The sequence below is a fragment of the Priapulus caudatus genome, unplaced genomic scaffold (genome assembly GCF_000485595.1).
Source record: "Priapulus caudatus unplaced genomic scaffold, Priapulus_caudatus-5.0.1 Scaffold84, whole genome shotgun sequence".
In the NCBI taxonomy this organism is placed as follows: domain Eukaryota; kingdom Metazoa; phylum Priapulida; class Priapulimorpha; order Priapulimorphida; family Priapulidae; genus Priapulus; species Priapulus caudatus.
In genome coordinates this window covers 115,627-137,553 of record NW_014577145.1, presented here as the reverse complement: position 1 = coordinate 137,553, position 21,927 = coordinate 115,627, and the positions used below count along the sequence as shown (strand labels likewise).

Genomic DNA, 21,927 nt, shown 5'->3' with positions numbered 1-21,927 from the left:
TGGTGGTACTGTGGAGTTTTTGCTTTAATTGGTTACAGGTGGCAGCTCTCTATTGTGCAGCCTGTAGGCTTGCTTAGGTAAATGGATACCATCGGAATCCCTGTGCATTCCACTGTTTCGGCGTGTATGTGAACACATTTGGGACTAACAGGGTTTACTAGAATCCCACCACTCCACCACAGAGTCACCGCAGTAGACGTTAGATGAGCGCTGTTGCTCCGCGGCACTTGTATTATTATACAGATTTTCAAAGGATAAGCACATAACCCAACACCAACACCAACGTGGTTATACTTGATAGTGGATGTATATATCCTCTTGATAAATTTTAGTTTGACTGATTAGTAATAAATGCAGGGGTAGAAATTAACTTTTGAACACGGGAGTCCAACAGACTCTCGTTGGACTCCCGACCCTCAAAAAGAGTCCGCAGCAAAATGAGGGAGTTCGCAGTCTGAGGTTCAAAATTAAAGGCATAATAGGCCCATTGATTATGCAAAGTTGACGAATGCTACAGTAACTGGCACCTTCTGTAGTTAATAAGTACATTACCTTATAGCCAAACGCATATTAGTTTGTCCAATATCACTGCTAATTACTAAGAAATGTCTAATTGAAATCTGTAAATCTGGTAATCTGGCGCCAACGCTAAATTGGTTGGCAAGCAAAATAGCCTCGAATTCAGTTAGGTGACGTCACATGTTTCTACGGGTGTTGCGCAGAGAATTGTTTGTCCTGGAATGCTTATAACGACTAATGAGCTAGTAGAATGTATCTTTGGGTGTATTCTCGGTATTGATGCCCAAGTAAATAACCGTGGGTGCTAATGAACGGGTACCCACATGTCTTCAATTTCAGACACAGGTGTATTCCTTTGACCAATATACGTAAATATGCGTAGTGCCGTCTGCTTTCCATGTTTAGTTTGTGGACGTGGTTAGTCTGCGATCCCCTTATAGTGTTGGTCCCCAACACAGCCTACTTCATTATCACGAGCGTCCGTGACTCGTACGTGGATTCCACGTTCATTACAATTAGAGATAACTGTTACGTATACAGTTACGGTACTGTACTATCACTAGCATTGCGTACGGCCGAGCATGCGTGCAAAAATGTCCGGTGCACTATAAATCTGTATCACACCTGTTTCGCCGTATCCGGTTTCGAAACTGTAGACAAGTCAGTCAACTGATTTCCTGGACTGCGGATTTCAATTAGACATTTCTTAGTAACCAGCAGTGATATTGGACAAACTAATACGCATTTCGCTATAAGGTAATGTACTTATTAACTACACAACGTGCCAGTTACTGTAGCATTCGTCAACTTTGCATAATCAATGGGCCTATTATTCCTTTAAGGAGATTAACAATAACACATGTGCTTATTTTTAAGATTCATGCGGTTGCACGTCTGCCAAATTTTCTTTGGAAATGAGCTGAAAAATTACGGTAGTTCCGCGAGGCCGTGCTCTGGAACAAACTAGTTAGTATAGCAGAATTTTCAGGGAGTCACACGGACTCCTGCATATGTCAAATCAAGGAGTCCGACAGTAAATCAGGGAGTATTTGACTCCGGACTCCCGTTAATTTCGCACCCTGAAATGCGTTTGGATATAGTACTCAATAATTTAACTATTTTATCCATACACTTGCTGAGGTAACCTAATAGCGATGTGACATTTCTTACAGATGGCAAGGAGATTTATTTCGACATGGAAGCGTGTATTGCTCACTGCACTGGCCTAGCATTGCAATTCTGCTGATTGAGGTCATACTTCTCCTAGTAGCCTTCTTTCTTACAGACGAGAAAGAGTAAGTTGTAGATACCATTTTCATCTTCGTAGCAGAAACTATAAGCGACGACTTATTTAGTGTCCATTGTGTCCGACATGAGGGTGTAGCTATAGTATGAACATATTTTACGGTTGTGAAATGCTAAACCCTCTTGTAAACTATAAATGTCATTGTAAGATGTAAAATTCACATTTAAAATCGTACATTTACTCAAATTTAAATTCACTATTGTAAGTAGACAAATTTGTGTGTTTTAGTTCCTACTCGCCAAGACACATGGGGGCACTGGTAGAAGCCTGCGTGATATCTGTGCTGCTCATGGTTAACATGTACATGGTAGGATTGGACATGAAGCTAGCATATAGTGAGATGTTAACAAGGGCCACTGACATGCTCAGAAAGATAGAAGGTAGTTGTTCTGACATCAGTGCATAAACGACAAAAATCGTTCGCAGATAATATGATTAATTGTAATCAGGAGGCACTGTTGTATGGCAGTATTTCTACGGTACCTTATTAATTCTCAGATCAGTCATAGCAAAATACCAAGGCAAATATTTTGTGAGGATTCTTGGCTGAATAAAGTTGATTACAAATTGAATCGGTTAATGCCTACTATAAATGCATTTATTTTGTACTTTTACTTTTATTCGTAAGGTTTGGTCGGTAAGTGCAAATGGAATGCGTCAAGCTATCCCGCCTTGCGCATGCCACTCTCTCCGTGCATCACACTGCAGTGGACGTACAGAGATGGAGTCATAGTCAACCTACCCCAGACTCTGCTTGTGCATGGAGACGTGATTGCAATGCGACCGGGATACAGTGCCCCAGCACGCTGTAGGCCTCTAGAGGTTTGTGGACAGACATCGGGGGGAAATATCCGAGTGTATCGTATATATAATTACGAGTTTATGAATCCAGGAATGTGGTACATGACCTGTTACGACGAATACTTTTTGTTATTTTCTTTCAATGAGAATCAATATTTTCGATTGTGATTGGATTTCAATTTATTAGATATGTTAGCAGTCTTCCTTCTGAGGATACATATGTCCATATAGACATAATTACTGAAGCAAACGATCGGTACAGCTTGACAAAGACTGGAGGTCAAATGTAGAAACTGTTGTTTCAGTGAATATTTTGGATATTAAAATTAATTAAATTTATTAATTATCTTTTAATATAGATGGCTGAGAAATCTAACACGCCATCTTTAGTTGCTGGGGATTTGTACATGCCTGAAATGGAGGGACAGGATGCAATATTTTGCATGCCTCAAGAAAGGCAGCCACTAGGAACACGCAAGTTCCTTGTTCTAGAAACACCCTATATAAAAATTCTGAGGTAACTTTAACGATAATAAGACTTTTAAATATTCATCCTTATTTTTCATCTCTGTAAAGGCACATTAGTGCATTTTACATTAGAACTTGCATTACTTAAACCAAGGTCAGGCAGAAATGGTTAAAATTTAAAATTCTTTCTGTACATGTAAGTAGCATTTCAGTAACTATACTCACTGTTGTTGTTTGTAATTTGAACAACATTTAATATTACAGTGAATATTTCATATATCACTTGCATACAAATTAAGGATACCATCAATTCATAGAATTTGTTTGCGAGATTATGTTCATAATTTAATTTACGAGATAAGTTGGTTGATTGTAGAATTTTTCCCAATGTTTTAAGGATAGCACTGTGGGAGTCATTCAAAAGACCCACCAGTACCCTAAACAAGGCGAGACACATCGTATATACCTACTATGTAGAGAAGGTTGTCCTGCCCTTGGTCTTGGTAAGAGAACTACTAGAATTGTATTTTATTCAAGTATTTGGAATGCACTTGCATGCAGTTGTATAATTAGTTGTAACATGACTGTAACAGTAATGACGCATTATCTACACAACCTCCATAAAATTTATTATTCTTTCAGATATGTATGATCATAGCTAATTCTCTAAGATTCGTCTATCTACGAAAGCATGTTGGCGAGTGGCCAGAAATGTTCATCCTCTTGCAGGTGAGGCTTATAATGGAAAGTTTACCTATTGCATTTTGCAATTTGTTTACGGTAATGGTTTTAGATGAATGTTGAAGTGTCATATTACTAGGTGTATAGGTAGATTTATCCATTGTAGACTGTCGGAAGTACAGTCAACCCTGTGTATTTAAAGGTTAGTCAAGGAAAACCACAAATATTACCTTTAGAGATTGACTGTACATCGTTTGTCGAGGAGATCATAATCATATATGTAATGATGCCACGTGAGTATGTTTCATTTGTGAATTTTTCTTCCTGCAGGCTGATGCCATTATTCCATTGCTGCCTCTCGTGTTCCCGGTGATGTGGTTACTTCTGACAGACTACGGAATAGCTACCGTCCTGGCTGCTCTTGAGTACCACAACATGCTACCTGCTAAGGTATTCATGAGCAGTGTGTACATGTGTATCCTGTACAGTTTTGCAGTAAAATATATAAGAACACGCTAGATTTTAGCATTATTTTTAGTTCAGTTGAATTTATTAACAGTGAACTATTATTGAATTTACCATTGTGCCTATTTCGCTACGTGTTGCTGTTCAAGTGTAATGTTGACAGAAGATCCCGAGAATTGAATGAAAGGCTACATTGATACCTGTCTATGTTTAATATGGGCGATGCCAGTTGACGGCCCGGGAGCTGCCTTTGGTCGAGCTGACGAAACATAAAATATGCATGTTTGTGCAGGCTCAGACGATTCCATATGATTCGCTGCCGGATGAGGAAACCACCGATGTAGTGACATCGAACGTGGCGTGGCGAGAGGTACTGCCGATATTCGTCGATGTTCTCCGTGGCAGGTGCACCAGCACGCTTCCCCGCACGGCCAGCATCCTGCATGCGCTCGGTAGCGCCACCGTAAGTCGGTTCTATAGTTCTCTGGCGTATCCACAGGGCCATTAGGGCCGTGTTGCGCACCAACCTTCTTTCTAGGACTTCAGTACCAGAAGACGAGTAAAACGATCGGAGGCAGTCATTTATGAGCATCTCATGCCTCCATTTTCTCGTTGCTTCCCAAATTCACTGATCACTATACGGTGGAAATTGCCTATTCTTATACATTAAGTGCTGCTGGATTTTATCTAAATTATTTTATATTGTTATTGGCAGAGCTTACACACAGCTCTTCCAGGTCCCCCCCCCCCCTTCGGTAATAATCCGCCCGTCCCAAACTCACCACACTCCACCATCCCTGTTGACCCATTCTTGGGTCCGCCAACGTTCTAGTGAGTAAAAGTTCTGTGTGCTGGACTGCGATCCTGAACTCTGGAATTTTCAATTCGAATACCACATTTCTTGCATCAATGTTTCATGCCCGATATTGCCCTGCTGCTGACTGTATATAGTTACGAACAAAAATTTAATATGGACAGCCATGAACAAAAAACGCTTCTACTCAAAGTGATGAATGTTCGTGGGTGTTCTTTTGACTTCTTTTGTAATTACCGTGCCACATTTTGGCATGAACAGTGAAAAACACCAGACTCGACACTCAATCTTGCCGCCACTTGATGACGGTCAGTCTAATCCCGAGGCGCCGACTGCTGGCCAAAAATTTAATGTATTAGGACGGAAACTTGAATTGATCAGTAACATCGTTACAGGGGTCGAAATTAACTTTTGAACAAGTGAGTCCAACAACTCCCTGCCCTCAAAAAGAGGGAGTCCGCAGTCTGAAGTTCAAAACTAAAGCACAATAACGCATCTGCTTATTTTTAAGATTCATGTGGTTGCACGTCTGCCAAATTTTCTTTGAACATTTGCTGAAAAAATACGGTAATTTGGCGAGGTCGTGCTCTGGAACAAACTAGTTAGTATCAGGAGCGTATAAAGAAGGAGAGCGTACAACGGTGAAATACTGAAACCATGTTGCAGTATTAGTCGAATTAATAAACTTTCCCCGTTTTATTTTTACGATTCTTTGCAGTATTATTGATCAGCTGTCCTACCTTGTTAATATAAAACAAACCGCATGTCCCTACGATGCCCCTATGCTGAGATAATAAGCGGTGAAAATCTGGTATTTTTGCCGAAAACCGACTCCAGATCAGTCAGTACTGCGACTGTCTCTCGTTTTGTGGCCAGTGTGTTGCTTCCGGTCGCCGCTGGTGGCGCTGACTCATTACGTCATTACTACGGAATTTTTTACAGGCAGCCTCGTCAATAATAAAAAGAATCGTCAAAATAAAACGGGGAAAGTTTATTAATTCGACTAATACTGCAACATGGTTTCAGCATTTCACCGTTGTACGCTCTCCTTCTTTATACGCTCTTGTTAGTATATAGCAGAATTTTCAGGAAGTCGCACGGACTCCTGCATATGTGAAATCATGGAGTCCGACAGTAAATCAGGGAGTATTTGACTCCGGAATCCCGTTAATTTCGCACCCTGTCATTAGCGACGATCGGTTCAACATCGGGGGTATCGTCATGTCTGTTCTTCTGTGCGACAGGCGTTCTGCTGTATTGACAAGAAGGGCATCCTCTCGTGGCCGAATCCGACTACGGAGAAGGTGTTCCTGCTGGCAGACAAGGGTGAGGAGGAGGGCGGCGGAGGCGGCGGCGGCGGCGGCGACAACGGCGGTGGGGACGATGTGTCGTGCGACTCCGGTTCAGTCATGGCAAGCGCACTCAACGTCACCGACACTGCGGCCAAGACTCGCGAGGATAGCTTCGAGGGCAAGGACACGCTCGCACCGTTGCAGTCGGCCAGACCCGATGGTTGGTGTCAGGCAAAAAATGCCTTTTTATTCACGGGAGCTCTTTTTCAAAAGTCTGTAACTTGTTTAATGGTAATTTCTTATCATGGTTGTTTTTATAGAACAGATTACGATTGAGAAAATAGTGTCTATCTGCAATATGATGCAATTATGCTAATTGTCTGGGTGATGTAATTATATACATATGTGTATGTAGAACTTTGGTTGGTTTGCACAGTGATTAATTTTTATGTTTGGGAATTAAAACGTGAATTAAATTACTAGGTCGTGGTTGTTCCGTTTTCTATCAGAATACATACAGGTTATGGTTATGTCAATTTTAACCAGTTGTAAATGTATGCTTATTAACCCTCATGATGAGACGGATTATAAGATGTAGAAATATCAGTTGGGAAAATATCATAGTGTGTTTGCAAGCATAGTGTGTATTTGCAGATCTGCAGTTGCCACGAAAGACCACTGTAGTTGTGTTGGATTTCTCTCATGATAACTTGACTCCCTTCAGCATTGAGTTTGATGATCCTTGCTGGAGAAAACATATCAGCTCTCTCAAGCCACTGGTAAGTTGCACTTAGTTCTATTGTTAACAAAGTCTCCAGTAAACGATAAACACATATTTGAGTGTATGGCATGTTTGCCTTTTGCCAGTTGGAAAAAAAGTTCCCAGGTTTTGTTTCAGTGCAAAACGCATCATCTTGTGTCTGTTTGTTGACTGTTGACCTTGGTTTGGCGTCATATTGTTTCAGGGCCTCAACGTGCTGCTTAACACGTGTAACGCGGAGACTTCGGATTTCTACACGCTGTTCACAGATCATGTGTATAGAGCCTCGCTGAGCGATAAGGATGCCATCGGTGTTGTTAATAGGAGGTAAGTTAATTACTTGATGACACCTCAACAGAAGGAATAGGCATAATAATGAGCATGCGCACATAAGCATGAGGACATCTCGAGGTAGGCTGTGCCTCATTGATATAGTGGTAAGAATCAATTGCGTGGAGGTTTCACCTTGTGACTTGCTCGTTTAGTTTTTAGAACATCCAAACACCCTTAACACAAGGCGTAGAATCACGGAAATGTCTAACACAGTGTGTGTACGAACAGTTATCCTTGTAGATTCTAAATATCAGCTTGTTTGAAAGCATATATGTGTAATTACTTCGGTGATTGCCTGACGTTTACTTAGTTTGAAATGAAAATGTTTTGCTTGTTGAAATGCATCTGGCATGTCACTGCTAACAAGTTGTGTTCTGAGGCTGGCTGCTGTAGAGTTCAGTTTTACCTCACAAAAGCCTGAAATTATCACTGGATTTTCTATTCACGTCCTTATTTTTCGAACTAATTTTGTTGGTGCCTTGTCCTCAACAGTGATTCTGCTGACCTGCTGGTGGCAACACGTGATAGAAATGCCTGTTATCAGTCTTGTTTGTCGAAGTTATTTTTGCCAAGGTAACCGTATGAAGTGCCAATTTGCTGCACACCTAATCAGTAATAAGTTTATAAGTTGAAGTGTTTTCGTAAAGCATGGGAATGTGAATGCTTACCTAGCAGAGCACTGCCATGTTTGTTTAATTGGTGGACTGGAATAAAAATACGTTTATAAGCCGTAACATAATTATTGATTATCGGTGCATTAAACTAACCCAAGCTAATATTAGTTCATGATAACGAGTGGACAAAAATATATAACTGTATTTTCATAATTTATAAACTATAAAAAAAATCCTGCCAGTACACTCTAAAATGTGAGTGACTTTAAAAATCCGAATTAAATCGTTTCTCAAACAAATGTGTATGAGTGTGCACTTTGTCACACACATATTGAATTGACTTTTTAAAAATAAACTAAAGATAGAAATCCTGCCAGTACACTCTAAAATGTGAGCAAGTGACTTTCAAAATCCGAATTAAATCGTATCTCAAACAAATGTGTATGAGTGTGCACTTTGTCACACACATATTGAATTGACTTTTTAAAAATAAACTAGGACAGTCATATTTAGATTTCCCATCTAGTTTTATTCTGTGCTAAAGAATCTATTCAATGTAATTCCCTTGGTTAATTTACATTTGAGGCTTGTGACTTAATTAATTCATTTAGAATCACCATGCACCCATTGCCATTTAGCGAGAGACGATTCATGAAATAATATACAAAATATTGAGTAGGTTTCCAAAATCTTATGTACTGTTATGATCATGCTGGTAGAGTGTTCTTTTGGATGTGGTAGGTATAGCTAGCTACCTGTTATAGCTATAGCCACCTGTTATAGCTATATGCCACCTGTTATATCTGTGGCATGATGTGTTCTAATTTCACATAGTAGCCGCGTTCACACGTAGCAAGAAATCCGGTATTTAGCGTTCACACGAGGCAAAATACGAGGCCCAAGAAATACGGTATCTAAACAGATCCGGTATTTCATGTAAATACGAGGCTTCCCAGAACCCGAATAATTTGCCGTGCTTGAGAAATACCGGATTTCTTGGACCGCGCATTTCCTCGTGTGAACGCTAAATACCGGATTTCTGGAGCCACGTATTTTATAGACTGGTCCGCGCTCGACAGTTCCAGTGTAACACGAGTGGAACTGTCGAGCGCGGACCAGTCTACGTATGTTATCGGCAGGGTGCGCATTGCATTGTTTATTTCGCATTGTTCGCTTGATTGTTTAAAGCAGCTCCCAGCTCGAAAATACCGTATTTCTGGAGCCGCGAATCAGCGTGTGAACGCTCGGCCGCGTATTTGTCTCAGATACGGTATTTCGCAAATCCGGTATTTCAGAAATACGAGGTCTCGTGTGAACGAGGCTAGTAGCTCTATAGTAGTGCATCCTTGCTTTGTGTTTCCAATTATATGTTGGAGAAAAACAAGCATTGGTATGTTTATCGTTGGTGGATTTCTGCATAGTAAATAAATCAATGTCAGCACTAATCTTTGTAACTACTCACATTTCAGGTACACTTGTATCAAACCTTTATTTAACACATGCACCACACGTTTTTAAGCACTTAAGGTATACTGTATTAACATTAATGAAACTAAACGTGTATATAATATTGTCACTAACTTTGTGTGATAATTTCGTTATAACCTGTAAAGTCCTAGATTATATAAAATGATACCAAGCCAGGGATGTGGTAAGGCATTCATTTCAAATCAGTTCTTTTTATTTCAATGACTGCCTCTCACTATATTTACAACATGGTGGAAGTGGTCTTGCCACAGCCTGAGTTAAGTAATTTATATGTATATATTCGTAGGTGTCTGTGTGAGATGGCAAGACAGATTGGCTTCAAGGATTGTGCTATGGATATATTCAGTTTAGACAAGCAGCTGGCTGTGTATAGAAACCTGGTGCGTGCTCCTCGCCTATCCTATGTACTTAATGAAATACCCAAATTGCATTGCAGTTTTAATATAGTTTCGTGCTAATAAAGAATATTGATTTTGTGTGAAATTTTGTGTTAAGCATTACTTAGGCTGAGTGTAGAAAAGTGCTAATTGTAACAGTATGCTATGTTGAGCTGTGGAAAACAGATCACATATGCCAGGATGCATATACATGTCAACCCCTTCGGATGCCCACCTGTATAACCTTCTGGAAAAATCCATAAAATCCATAAGAAATCCTTAGGATCTACAAATCACAACAAAATTGAGTTTAATATTAACACTTCATTAACCGAGAGTCATCTCTGCAGTCTCTAGTCTGCATTCACTTACTGTTATCTTTACTTGTGTGCACGTGTTCATGCGTTATTTTATCGTTCTCTAAACAAAACAGCACGCAATAAATTTTGAGCCAACTTACGGACATTCCGTATAGGTAGACATGTATGAGGATGGCTACTTGCATAGATAAAATCATCATCTGTAATAGTCTTAACTTTCTGTGTTTAACCAGTCACTAGCAAATTAGTACAGTGATAACAAAATTTTCATGGGAATAAGACAAGTCTTCGTAATTCAATTGCAAAAATATGTGTTAGTGTAAATGTTGCAGAAACCTCCTGGTGTGTAATGTAAAGGAGAAAAGGTTGCATATGTTACCCAGAAGCTTGCAACCCTAGTTGTCTGTGATTGCATGTGTTTCAGTCATCACCAGAGAACAGGGAGCGTTACCTTCGTAAGGTGCAATCTTTTATCAAGTTTAAGACTCCACTGCCAAACATGTTCTCAGTCATTGTTAGGGAGAAGAACACAGGTACATTTGACGATTTTATCGATTAGACTGATATTGTAATTCATTACTAGCTTCTTATCACATCACATGACCTTTAATCTCATTTGAAAAGTAAATTCACAATTCTGTGTGATAGATTATAACATGTTCTGCAATTCGTTACCTATTTTGCTACATTGTATAACACAGAAGTATGAGTTTGCTTATGATTTGGGTTTGGCAGGCATGCAACAACTTCTCTCACAAGGCACTGCTGATATGGTATTAGATTGCTGCAGTGAACTCTGGAATGGATATGATATAGTGCCGCTGCAGCCTGCAGATAGGTATTGACATTAGCACGTACTTTGTGCCCGTATGTTGTAGCAACTTAAAAAAATGTACAATAGCATCTTTCATTACACTTATTTCATTACACTTATTACTTATTACATTCATTTCATTACGCTTAAAAAATGTACAATAGCATCTTTCATTACACTTATTTTAACTTGTTAACAGTAATATATAAGAGTTCTCGTGTGCTCCTGTTATTAAGATTTATGATTTAACGTCATCAGTTTTCGTAGACGTTAATGATGTCTTCTGTCAACAGAAAGCGAATCCTCGACTTCTATCATCGGAGCAGTCTAGCAGCGTACTGCACAGCATTTGCCTACCGTCCAATCACACATCCACTCTCCATGGATACCAAGAACATGATTATTGAGCTCCCTGGGGACTTCACAGAGAATTATCCCTTCCTGCAGAGTCCTAGCTCTAACAGGTGCGTAGATTCACTGGGTTTCATTCCATCCTGCTGATTTCCCGATCTGACAATAGAATGTTTTTGGGATGTTCTTGCATTATCTATGCTTAACCCACTTATCAGTGCATCTGTATTGCATTTAACCTTGTCCTCTAGCATTATGTACTTTACCCTCTAACTTTATATTCATTAGCCTGTACTTGTAGCATTATGTAGTTTGTCCTCTAGTTTTACATCCCTTGTCCTGTAGCATTATGTGCCTTGTCCTCTACTACATCCATTGTCCAGTAGCATTATATACCCTGCATGGCCTGGCGGTTTTGCAGCTTGCATTCAGGGCCGTGTACTGGGGGGGGGGGTCCAGGGGGTTCGGACCCCCCCTCCCCTGTTCGCGCAGAAAACGCATCTAAGGGGGTCTAATTTCAAAATTTTCTGGGGGAGGGGGGAGGGCCAGACCCTCCTTTCGCGTGCTCGCAAGTTTGGGTTACGGTTAGACCCCCCCCCCCGTACAAATCCTGTACACGCCCCTGGCATTAGTTACTTGTCATTAGTACATATGATCTTCACTCTACCTCACTCATCGTATGCCTCGTATGTTGCAGGTCGTGGGATTCTGATAGCCTAGACGGTAAGGTGAGCTTTGGTCACCCACGCTACTTCAGCGAAGACTCCTTGCTTAGCGTTATGGCGAAGGCCAACAGCATGGGCCTTATGGATGCTACCAATGTCTTTCAAGCTCAGCGCAACGAGATCTTCATCGGGATGGTCACAATGCAATACCAAGCAAAAACGGTAGCCATTTATTGTAATCGCAGAGTTACGTCTATCTACCCATACCAATTAAATATTTGTTTTTGCTTAAATGCAGGTCAGTTGACCTATTCACCTAAACGAGATAACCATGACCCTTTGGATACTGTTACTAGGTGTGTACATGTACCGTATGTGATGTAGTTTGTATCGAAATGTGGACTCGGCGGCACGTTTTGTAGCAAGCATTGTTTTTAGAACGTCGTTGCAGTGCTGATTGCCTAGAGTTGTCTATCACTCGCTCCAAGTGGATAGGTCAATTGAAAACGATTTAAATTGACGATTTAGTATGGTCAGCAGTAGTATAAAGTTGCAAAGCTGTTGTTGGCTATTACTATCTTCACGGGATGATTTCTTCACGTCATTTTCTTTATGCTGTCAATCCTGCAGGACATGATAGATCTGCTAGAGAAGCTAGAAGGTGCCTGCATCCGTTTTGTGCATTTCTCCGAGGAGAGTGAATTGCGTAGCAGGGTAGGTGCATTGTTATGACAGATGGGTGCATTGTAAGTTTTTTTGGGGGGGTATTAGAATGAATACTTAAACTACCCATGCTGTTATCAAATACTAATGAGCAAGCCTCTTATGTTGGAAGGATGCAACAGTGATTAGGTGAGTTTCTGTGATAAAGCTGTTTTCTGTTGCAGGTGTTCTCAGAGAAGATGGGACTTGAGGCAGGCTGGAACTGTCACATCTCTTTGCTGAGTAAGGCACAGTCAAGCATAAAGAGCCCAGGCGTTGTCACTCAGCGTTCCTTACCTCAGATGAGCTATAATGTTGGGCTGAATCTGTCTAATGCCACCAGAGGACTCTGTACCAGTGCACCAGACTTAATTAATATAGATCGCGTAGAAGAGGTGCGTGGAGCGATATGCATGTTTATGTGATCTGTGTAAACGTGAGTAAATGTTGTGATTTAGCTGTTAAGTTACATTAACTGCTTCTAAGTAAGAAGCCAGTAGAGTTCAGAGCATTTCTCTGCACACTAACATTGCCATATTTTCTGGCTGTCTCTCTCTCTCTCTCCCCTCTCTCTCTCTCTGTCTCTGTCTCTCCCTCGCTCTCTCTCACCCTCTCTCACCCTCGCTTCCTCTCTCTCCCTCTCTCTATCCCTCTCTCGCCCTCTCTCCCTCCCCCCATGGCCCCCTTCCTTTCACCATTTCTTGCTCTCTCTCTCTCTCTCTCTCGCGCCTGTGCGTTTTTCCTCCCATCCAAACTGCTGCCTCCTCCCCTTCTGCTTCCATCCGTTCTTTTCATCCCTCCATCCCCTCATCCCTTCCTCCCTCCCTCCCATCCCCTCCCGCGCTCCTTTCCTCCTCCATCCCTTCAACCCTTCCTCCCTGCCTCTCTTCTATGTACTAATGGATCATCACCACCCCCGCAATCACCACCCATAGCATCGCCTTTACGCATCCCTGCACCCCCCATAATACATGCCACACGCTCCCTCCATACCTTAGCTCTCCCTCCCCCCTCCCTCCCTCCCTCCCTCTCGCCCTCCTAGAGTTTCAATAATGAATCGTCGTCACTCCATAGGCAAATAGTCGTGTAAGACCGACAACAACCACGAACTACCGCCCACAACATCAAATCAACGCATGTTGTCCCTATACCTTGCTTCCTCCCATCCCTCGCTCCCTCTCTCGATCCAGCCCTCCCTTCCTCTGTCTATCCCTTCCTCCTAGGGTTTCACTAAAGAGTCATCATCACTTCTCAGGTAAAAGCCAAAGGAGAGTCATGTAAGTCTATTGACATGACCACCGTTTGCAATCGTCGCCTCACCGCAGGTTGTCCCACACCCTACCTTCTTCATCCCTTCCTCCATCCTGCCTTTGTCCCTCATTCTGTCCCTTCCTCCTACTCTCACTCCCTCTCTCCCTCCCTCCAGCCCTTGGCTCTCACTTTGTCCTCTCCTCCTACTCTCACTCCCTTCCTCCCTCCAGCCCTTGGCTCTCACTTTGTCCTCTCCTCCTACTCTCACTCCCTTCCTCCCTCCAGCCCTTGGCTCTCACTTTGTCCTCTCCCCCATTCTCTCACTCCTTCCCTCCTTCACTCCTTCCCTCACTCCTTCCTTCATCATAGTATTCCACTAATGAATCGTCATCACTCAGGCGAAAGGTGAAAGTGAGGCATGCAAGAGCTACGACAAGGCTACGGTTGGCAACGTTACCTCACCGCGCGCCATTGATGGCATCGAGATGGAAATCCTTGACCATGACGACGTAGCCGAGGTCATCTTCGAGTCCGGCGAGTCAATACTGGTAGAGGGCGCTGAGCTCTCAGCGAGTCGCCTGACCACAAGCAGTCAGAGCATTCCCGGTGGTTTCTACATGGCCAATACGGTGAGAAGTATAGGGTTTAGGGGTAGAGGGTGAAGAGCTAGAAGTATAAGGGTATGGGATTTGGGTTGGGAGGGTAGAGGATGAGGGGCATCAGTAGAAGAGTGAAGGGTAAGGGTAGAAGCATAGAGGGTGACAGTCTAGAGGTAGAATCCTAGATGGTGAGGTGCTAGGGTTAGAAGATTAAAACCTGGGGTGTAGGGGTAGAAGGGTATAGTGTGTTGGTGTGCGTAGCAGGTGGGGTGTTAGTGCCTTTAATCACCTTCTAGAACTAAGCTCTCCTATAATGGTCTTGCATCAGTTTGACTAGTAGAACTTGCCACAATTATAATTATGTAGTGGTATGTACGTAGTCGTATAAATTACACTGTGCACAAGCCAGCTGCACGTTTAACACAAGTGTGTTGTGGCCACACTACAGGCAAAGCTTCCCAAGGGTATAGCGAACATCCGCCCACACATTGAGAATGTGGACAACGTGCCGTTGCTGGTGCCTCTCTTCACGGACTGCACTCCTGACAGTAAGCGCTGACTTGCTGTCTTTGTAGTTATAAGGAAGGTGATGTTAGATTTCTATAACATCAGTGCAGACTCTTTACCTATTAGTATGGTGCTCTAATGCATTAATGGTGTATTCGTACACAGGTGGTTTAGTTGATAGTCTCACACAGAGAGAGAGAGAGAGAGAGAGAGAGAGAGAGACCACCAGAGAAGGAGTGACTGGAAGTAATAGAGCAATTGAGTAACTCACGTGTGTACACACTACACATGTGGAGAGAAAGAGGATAGTGAGTTGCTGATTGTGAGATGGAGAGATGCTTGTTGGTTCATACTCGTGTTTTTCCGGTGATTTCTAGCTACAAGGGAGATGTTCAAGATCATGCAGGAGTACGGTGAGGTCGTCTGCTGTGCAGGAAGCTCACTGAAGATGCACAATACGGGATGTTTCATGCAGGCCGACATCAGGTGATCAAACTGCGGGATGACACGCGATACTTTACCCACTCAGTTGCTCGAGTGCGCTTGGATTACATTACGTCGTGCCTGCCGGTGTCGTGCGAAATGCCTGACGTGTGCGAAATACATAATATAGGATGCGTATGCGCATGCGTGCCGACCTGACCAATCACAGCTCGTCTTTGTGTTACGATAGGTTGTGTACACTTGGACGAACACAAACTGTGTTGTAATGTTTATATTAGTTAAGAGTTTAGAGTTGATAGGTAGAGATTGTAGTTGATAACAAATTGGTCAAAAACGACACGGAGTGTCGTTGAAGAGAGCGTTCACACGACGTTTGATCGATTAGTTCTTGGACATGCCTCTATGCTGTGCGAGCTGCCTGCTATGCGAGCTGCAAGCTGCGAGCTGAGAAAAAAAATACAATGCGTCCAAGCGAACAATGCGAATTAAACAATCAAACTCTGGCTTATAAGCATCCTAATCCTATATCATGTATATCGCAAGTCAGGAATTTTGCGCTACACTGGGGTCCTGACCGGGGTTCTCCGATGTTGTTGCAGCATTGGCATTACGCCTATGCAACCAGAGATCTGCATGAAACGCATGGGTCAGTGCAGTGGTCAGGAGGGATCATCATGCCTCAGTCCGATAGCCATAAGCAGGACCCTGAATACCATCAGCTGTTCGGTCAGCTTTGAGCAAGAGGATCCCTCCACCTTTCTTCTACTCGTCATGCAGGTAACGTTGTCTCTGTTACTTGTGCGCCTGACGTAGTCGACAGTGAGGTCTAGGCAATCAGTGCTTCGATAGGACATTATAAAAGCAATGCTTAGTAATGGTGTGCCACCATGTCTGCATTCAGGGCCTGCACCATGTACAACAGTGGTCAACAGGAGAGTTTTATTTTCATACGTGCATTTTATTTTTCGACTTGTAATGTGCACAATGTTTGTATTATACGATGATTCAGGGTATTTTCTGTGATCTTTGCTGTTAGAAAAAAGGGATGATATGAATGTTGGGTTTTCTACTTTGCAGGCTCGAAATTTCACATCAAACCTGCTCAATTGTTGTCAGTTTTTGATCTGTTGTGAGTTGACTCTCACTCTTGTGCAGGTATATGCTGTTAATTTATCTGTGACATATTATACTGTACTTACCAGAATTTACTGAATACCTAATATATAAATGTTTGGAATTTGCACAATCTCTTGTTTGTTCTCTAATGTGTGAAATATTCATTTCCACGTAAGAGTTGTGCATACTGTGTTATTTCACAATGATCGTGAATGTGTTGTTGTGCTGTTAAACGGAAACCTGTTATGCTTTTAGGTGTTCTCCACCATATTTCTGTTGCCACCTGTACTGAATGGTTCCCAAGTGCTTTGGCTCAGCTGTGTAGTGGTGCCTCTGCTCAGTGTGTCTTTGTTTGGCAAGCCAGTGGAGCACAATATCATGATGAAGGCTACTGGCAAGAACACTAAAGGCCTGAAGAAGAAGGCAGGTTATTCTAGCCAATCTGGTGTCTGTCTATAGCAGGCTTATTTCTCTCCTTGTCTTCTTCTTCTTCTTCTTCTTCTTCTTCTTCTTCTTCTTCTTCTTTTCTTTTCTTCTTTTCCTCTTTTCTTCTTTATCTGTGTCTTCTTCTGATGATGATGATCTGCTGCCGTTACATGTATTTTGCGTAACGGGTAATTAGGTTCTTCATTCATTTAGGAGTTGTTAATTTCCATAAAGTGGTGCTCAAAATTATTGATGTGCGAAGCCATCTACTAATGCCACGAGTTTATACGGGGTCTTGATGTATTTAAAGCTGGAAGTTTTGCTGCTTGTGTATGCTGCCATATTTAGTTCATGTTTTCATATCCATTTACAGCCTATGCTCATATTTGCTTTGCTCTACATGACAAAGTTCTTGCCTTCTGTGGCCATCACTCTTGCTTGCTTTGTGCTGATGTTGAGGGCCTTCTGTGTCAAGGTCACGAATTCATTAGAGGAGTGCCATCTCTTTTATGGATATGGGTGAGTTGAATGTTTTAAGCATTAGCAGTTTGTTACTGTATACTTTATTTTGGCCTGTTGTAGAAGCTTGTTCAGGCCTGTTAGCTTAAATCTCATTCTTTTTAAAGTGAGTTATATAAGTAAAGAAATATTTAAGATGATGTTTGACTTTAGATATATCATCACATTAAATATTTCATATTATAAAAATAATATGAAGGTATGTTAATGAGTACACAATTTGTTGAAATGATACACAAGCCCTTTCAGCTTCAATTTTAAGATGTATTATATGTTTGTTCAACAGAAATTTCACGCGACCGGGGGAGTGGAATGGCTGGAGTAGTGACCACTCCAAAGCACTGCTTATTGCTCAAAACGTTGTTGCATTCCTGCTCACATTTTACTTTGGTGAGGATGTCACACATTTCTCAGTCATCGCAGTGGGATGACATGCAATTTCATTGGTACCATGCTCTTTACAGTTAATGGGTGCATACACTATACAAATGTTTACTTCTCACAATTGCGTTAGATGTATAGAGAGTGTACTGTTGTATAGTGGCAATATACACTTGTCTGTTTTCTGTTTATAGGGATCATATCAATGAGTTATCTTAGCCGCTATGAGCAACTGTGGAAGCGATTACCCACGTTCAACAAGGCCTGGTGTATAGTTATGCCAGCCATGTAAGTATTCAACGAAAAACTCACAACAATGGTATATGGCACCAAAGCGGGCATCCAACAAAGAAATTATTGTTTTCCATATAGCCCATTGAAACTTGTCATGGGCTTTGGTAAATTTTAACATTAAACTCTCTACATTGCACACACATTTCATTGGAAATGCCAACAACCATATCTGTGCTACCTCTTGGTAATTATTGAATAATATTTACCTGCCTATACCTACAGTACAGGTTCTGCATCGATGACCAATTGTCAATTTTCTTGCAGTGTAACAGTCCAGCTGCTCTACTTCAATTTTGACTTGTTGGTGTATGTACCTACTCATCCGTCGATCAATTTCTCCATCACTGACATTCCACTCTCTGCATGGCTGCTGGGACTGCTCTGGCCACTGTTACTCGTCAGCATAAATGAGCTAGTCAAGAGACGAGAAATCAAGTGAGTTTTATCGTATTAGCTATGAGGAGATATTGGTAGCAATGCTGTGCTCGGATTTATTTATATATTTATTTCTAAGTATTATAGGTATTAGTTATAATTATACCATTGATTATGGGATTACACAGACTTCATTTAGAATTAAGTCATATGAGTTTTTTAATGCTTTGTCGCTGGTTTTTCACAATACAGGCTAGAGGTTCGATTCCAGAAGAGGGAGCGATTAAACTTCGGTACTAAGCTCGGCATGAATTCTCCATTTTAAATACCAGAGGATGCTACCGTCATTCTGCTACGTATAAATATGTACAATGGTGTTTTCTGTTCTGATAAATTATTCGTAATTTAGAATTTAATAGCTTGATGTCGAGAAACCAGATAGTGAAGTAATGGCCTTTTCCATGCACACTATGTGTTGTGAGCAAGAACTTAAAGGTAGAACAATGGCAATCTCATACCACCATGCATAGAATAAGTGACACAAGGTGTCATTTATAAGTGTATAACCTTACTACTAAATTCTATTACTTCATCCATTTTCACTGCTGGTTCCTAATAATGTCTCCGTTGAAATCATCTGCATTTACCAGCTGTTGTTGACAATTCGGATAACAATTACTGCCAAAGTGTGTGTAATTACAGAGGTTTGTTACCGGGCACATTGGCATGCATGCTGGGCCATATGCATGATTGGCTTATTACTTGCATTATAATATATGGGACACACATTTCCTTGCTAACTCTTACTGTTATTGTCACGTGACACAAACTGTAAATTTGAACTGAGCTTGGACTGTTGACAAACAGCATGAAAATTAGGTTTGTAAGGTAACGTGTGGTAAAATTAAACAGTTATGTGAATTTTGGTGGTGAGGTTACGTGCACTTATGAATCACACGTAGTGTCTGTTATCCTAGAATTTGCCAACAGTAGTGGATAAATGGCCACATTCTACCTTTAAGCATTGTGTGAGCTTTTAAAATCATGTGATTCACCCAGCAGCTATGAGATAGTCCTGACTTTTATTACTACTATGAACATATGTATACAATGAGTTTACCATATACAAGTGTATACATATCGATCAATATATATATATATATATATATATATATGTATATATATCATGAGTTCATGTTAAACTATAAGGTATATTTCTGTGTGCCCATGTGCACCATTCTAGTGTAGGAGAAATCGATGGCATTTTGGGATTGATATCTGCAGTGATAGTTAATCTAAGTATAGTGTACGTTTTAACAATGCCAAATCTCGCAATGTCTCTGTTTAGGAGGAAGCAATGCAGATAGCATTATTGTAATTTTATGTGCATACCATGTATAATAGTACTTTGTTACTGTTGTTGACAGAGATCTAGAATATTACATTATCTAGTTACCACTGCACGTCAATTTAGCATAGGTGTACAGTAATGTAAGAGTATTTATTTGTCGTTGAAATATGTTGTTAAATAAAATACTGTAAAAGTAATCAAGTAATATGAAGTAAACAAATTCTGTTTATTTTAGTTTTAAGTATAGTGTTAAGAAATGTCTGATGGAAAAGGTAGAAACATTAGAGGCAGAGGAGTATGATTTTCGCTAAAAGAATTCAGTTGAAATTAGGCATAAGAAAAGTTTGTATCGTCTTATGAGAATGTACCATTGTATGACCGGTTAAAACTACAAATTTGTATATTTCAATAGTTAGTGCTGATAGTAGTGTAATTGTTAGATTCAAGGCATAGCAAAACAAGGACCACAATGTAAATAAGTGTGCTAGTCATGCTTTTTAGCTCATCTGACGAAGTCAGATGCAGCTTGTAGAATCGCATGATTGTCCGTCCGTGCGTCCGTCTGTCCGTCAACAGTTGGGCACAAATCTTAACCGCTCGACGTATGGTCACGATATTAGGGACGTCGGGGGGGGGGGGATCGGGATGACAAATTTTGGGGTCAAAGGTCAAGATGTGTAAACGGAGGGGGAATATTTCCCACTTAACTTAAGGTATAGGAGGGAATACGGAATTGCGGCACAAATCTTAACGGCTTGACCTATGCTCTTAATATTCGGTGTATAGTGTGATGGGCAGGAAACTCATCACCAGTGCGAAATTGGAGGTCACAGGTCAAAGGGCAGTGGGGGAAAGGTCAGATATCAGACATTTTCTGAGGACATGGGCTAATGGACAGAGTGAAAAACTTTTTTGTTTCAGCGCTGACCTACCATTTTTATCACTTTATTGAAAAGACCATGAAATGTGCTTTCCACTGACATGTGAAGAGTAAGTGTCTGATAACCTTTTTACCCTCAAGAGGAGGGTTAAACATGGATTCCTCAACTGCCTCAATGACGTGACAGTGTTGTCATATTCATGGCACATCCATAATATAGAAACGCAATAAGCCTGGATAGCCGAACGGGTACAGCACAGGCGTCACGGCTCAAAGGTCGTTAACTGCATCGAATCCCATCTGATTTTTTATTATTTACCTGTTTTCTGTATTTTTCTATCTTTATCCATTTAACTATTTTTTTCCAATTAAGGGATTTATTTACAACAATTTAATAACAACAAATAATTTTTACAACAATTAATTATTATTTTTTTAATAGGGTTAGGGTTAGGGTCACAATGCACCATAAAACAGGAGTTTCAGGCACGGGATTTGTATCAACCAATGGGATTTGGGAGATATTTATTAATTTAAAAGCAAAAGGATTGTAATATCTTATAAACGACATATAGTTTCAGTTATATTATCGATAAATTTGTCCTACAATGAACATCGTTCGGTTAAATAGCATTTAGGTATAAATATAATTGCACTTTTGTGATTAGCTCTCGGTCTGTAACGTGCAAAATAAATTGTCAAATGCGCAACTTTTTCAGGGTGGCAGCACGGGCGCTGGTGTCAATGGCGCCGTTTAAATTTTGTAGCGTTGATGTATAATTAATTATAACAATTAAATTAGGTATCTGGTAACGAGTACGTGTATAACGATTTGTTATACAGTAAGTACCGTTATATGCAGTAAAATTCTAGAGTCTATAGTATATCCCTTTAATGTTTGTTTTGTTGTTTGTGTTTTGAATAATAGTTATAAGTATTTATAAAAAAAATTCTCACGTAATTTTTATACATATATCGTAATGGTTTATTTAAATTTCGTAAGTGTTTTATATT

The 21,927-nt window shown here is 40.8% G+C and overlaps 1 protein-coding gene across 2 annotated transcripts in view; it reads left to right on the top strand.

The window, feature by feature from the left end:
• The window catches only part of LOC106804730 (uncharacterized protein KIAA0195-like), a 26,088-nt gene extending 5,844 nt beyond the window's left edge, over nt 1-20,244 (top strand). The window contains exons 3-32 of one of the 2 annotated variants that reach the window (XM_014806042.1): nt 1,692-1,814; nt 2,054-2,205; nt 2,454-2,647; nt 2,986-3,143; nt 3,492-3,597; nt 3,737-3,823; nt 4,106-4,225; nt 4,533-4,703; nt 6,299-6,566; nt 7,001-7,125; nt 7,312-7,433; nt 7,932-8,012; nt 9,828-9,921; nt 10,663-10,771; nt 10,974-11,076; nt 11,346-11,516; nt 12,101-12,290; nt 12,699-12,782; nt 12,956-13,165; nt 14,420-14,650; nt 15,069-15,168; nt 15,505-15,613; nt 16,171-16,348; nt 16,649-16,726; nt 16,943-17,110; nt 17,487-17,632; nt 17,919-18,022; nt 18,208-18,301; nt 18,572-18,742; nt 18,935-20,244. In XM_014806042.1, coding sequence (XP_014661528.1) covers nt 1,692-1,814; nt 2,054-2,205; nt 2,454-2,647; nt 2,986-3,143; nt 3,492-3,597; nt 3,737-3,823; nt 4,106-4,225; nt 4,533-4,703; nt 6,299-6,566; nt 7,001-7,125; nt 7,312-7,433; nt 7,932-8,012; nt 9,828-9,921; nt 10,663-10,771; nt 10,974-11,076; nt 11,346-11,516; nt 12,101-12,290; nt 12,699-12,782; nt 12,956-13,165; nt 14,420-14,650; nt 15,069-15,168; nt 15,505-15,613; nt 16,171-16,348; nt 16,649-16,726; nt 16,943-17,110; nt 17,487-17,632; nt 17,919-18,022; nt 18,208-18,301; nt 18,572-18,742; nt 18,935-19,007 — 4,120 coding nt within the window. In that variant the 3' untranslated portion in view covers nt 19,008-20,244. The remainder of the gene's footprint in view (nt 1-1,691; nt 1,815-2,053; nt 2,206-2,453; nt 2,648-2,985; nt 3,144-3,491; nt 3,598-3,736; nt 3,824-4,105; nt 4,226-4,532; nt 4,704-6,298; nt 6,567-7,000; nt 7,126-7,311; nt 7,434-7,931; nt 8,013-9,827; nt 9,922-10,662; nt 10,772-10,973; nt 11,077-11,345; nt 11,517-12,100; nt 12,291-12,698; nt 12,783-12,955; nt 13,166-14,419; nt 14,651-15,068; nt 15,169-15,504; nt 15,614-16,170; nt 16,349-16,648; nt 16,727-16,942; nt 17,111-17,486; nt 17,633-17,918; nt 18,023-18,207; nt 18,302-18,571; nt 18,743-18,934) is intronic. The other variant, XM_014806043.1, reaches the window with a different exon arrangement.
• Nucleotides 20,245-21,927: the final 1,683 nt, after the last annotated feature.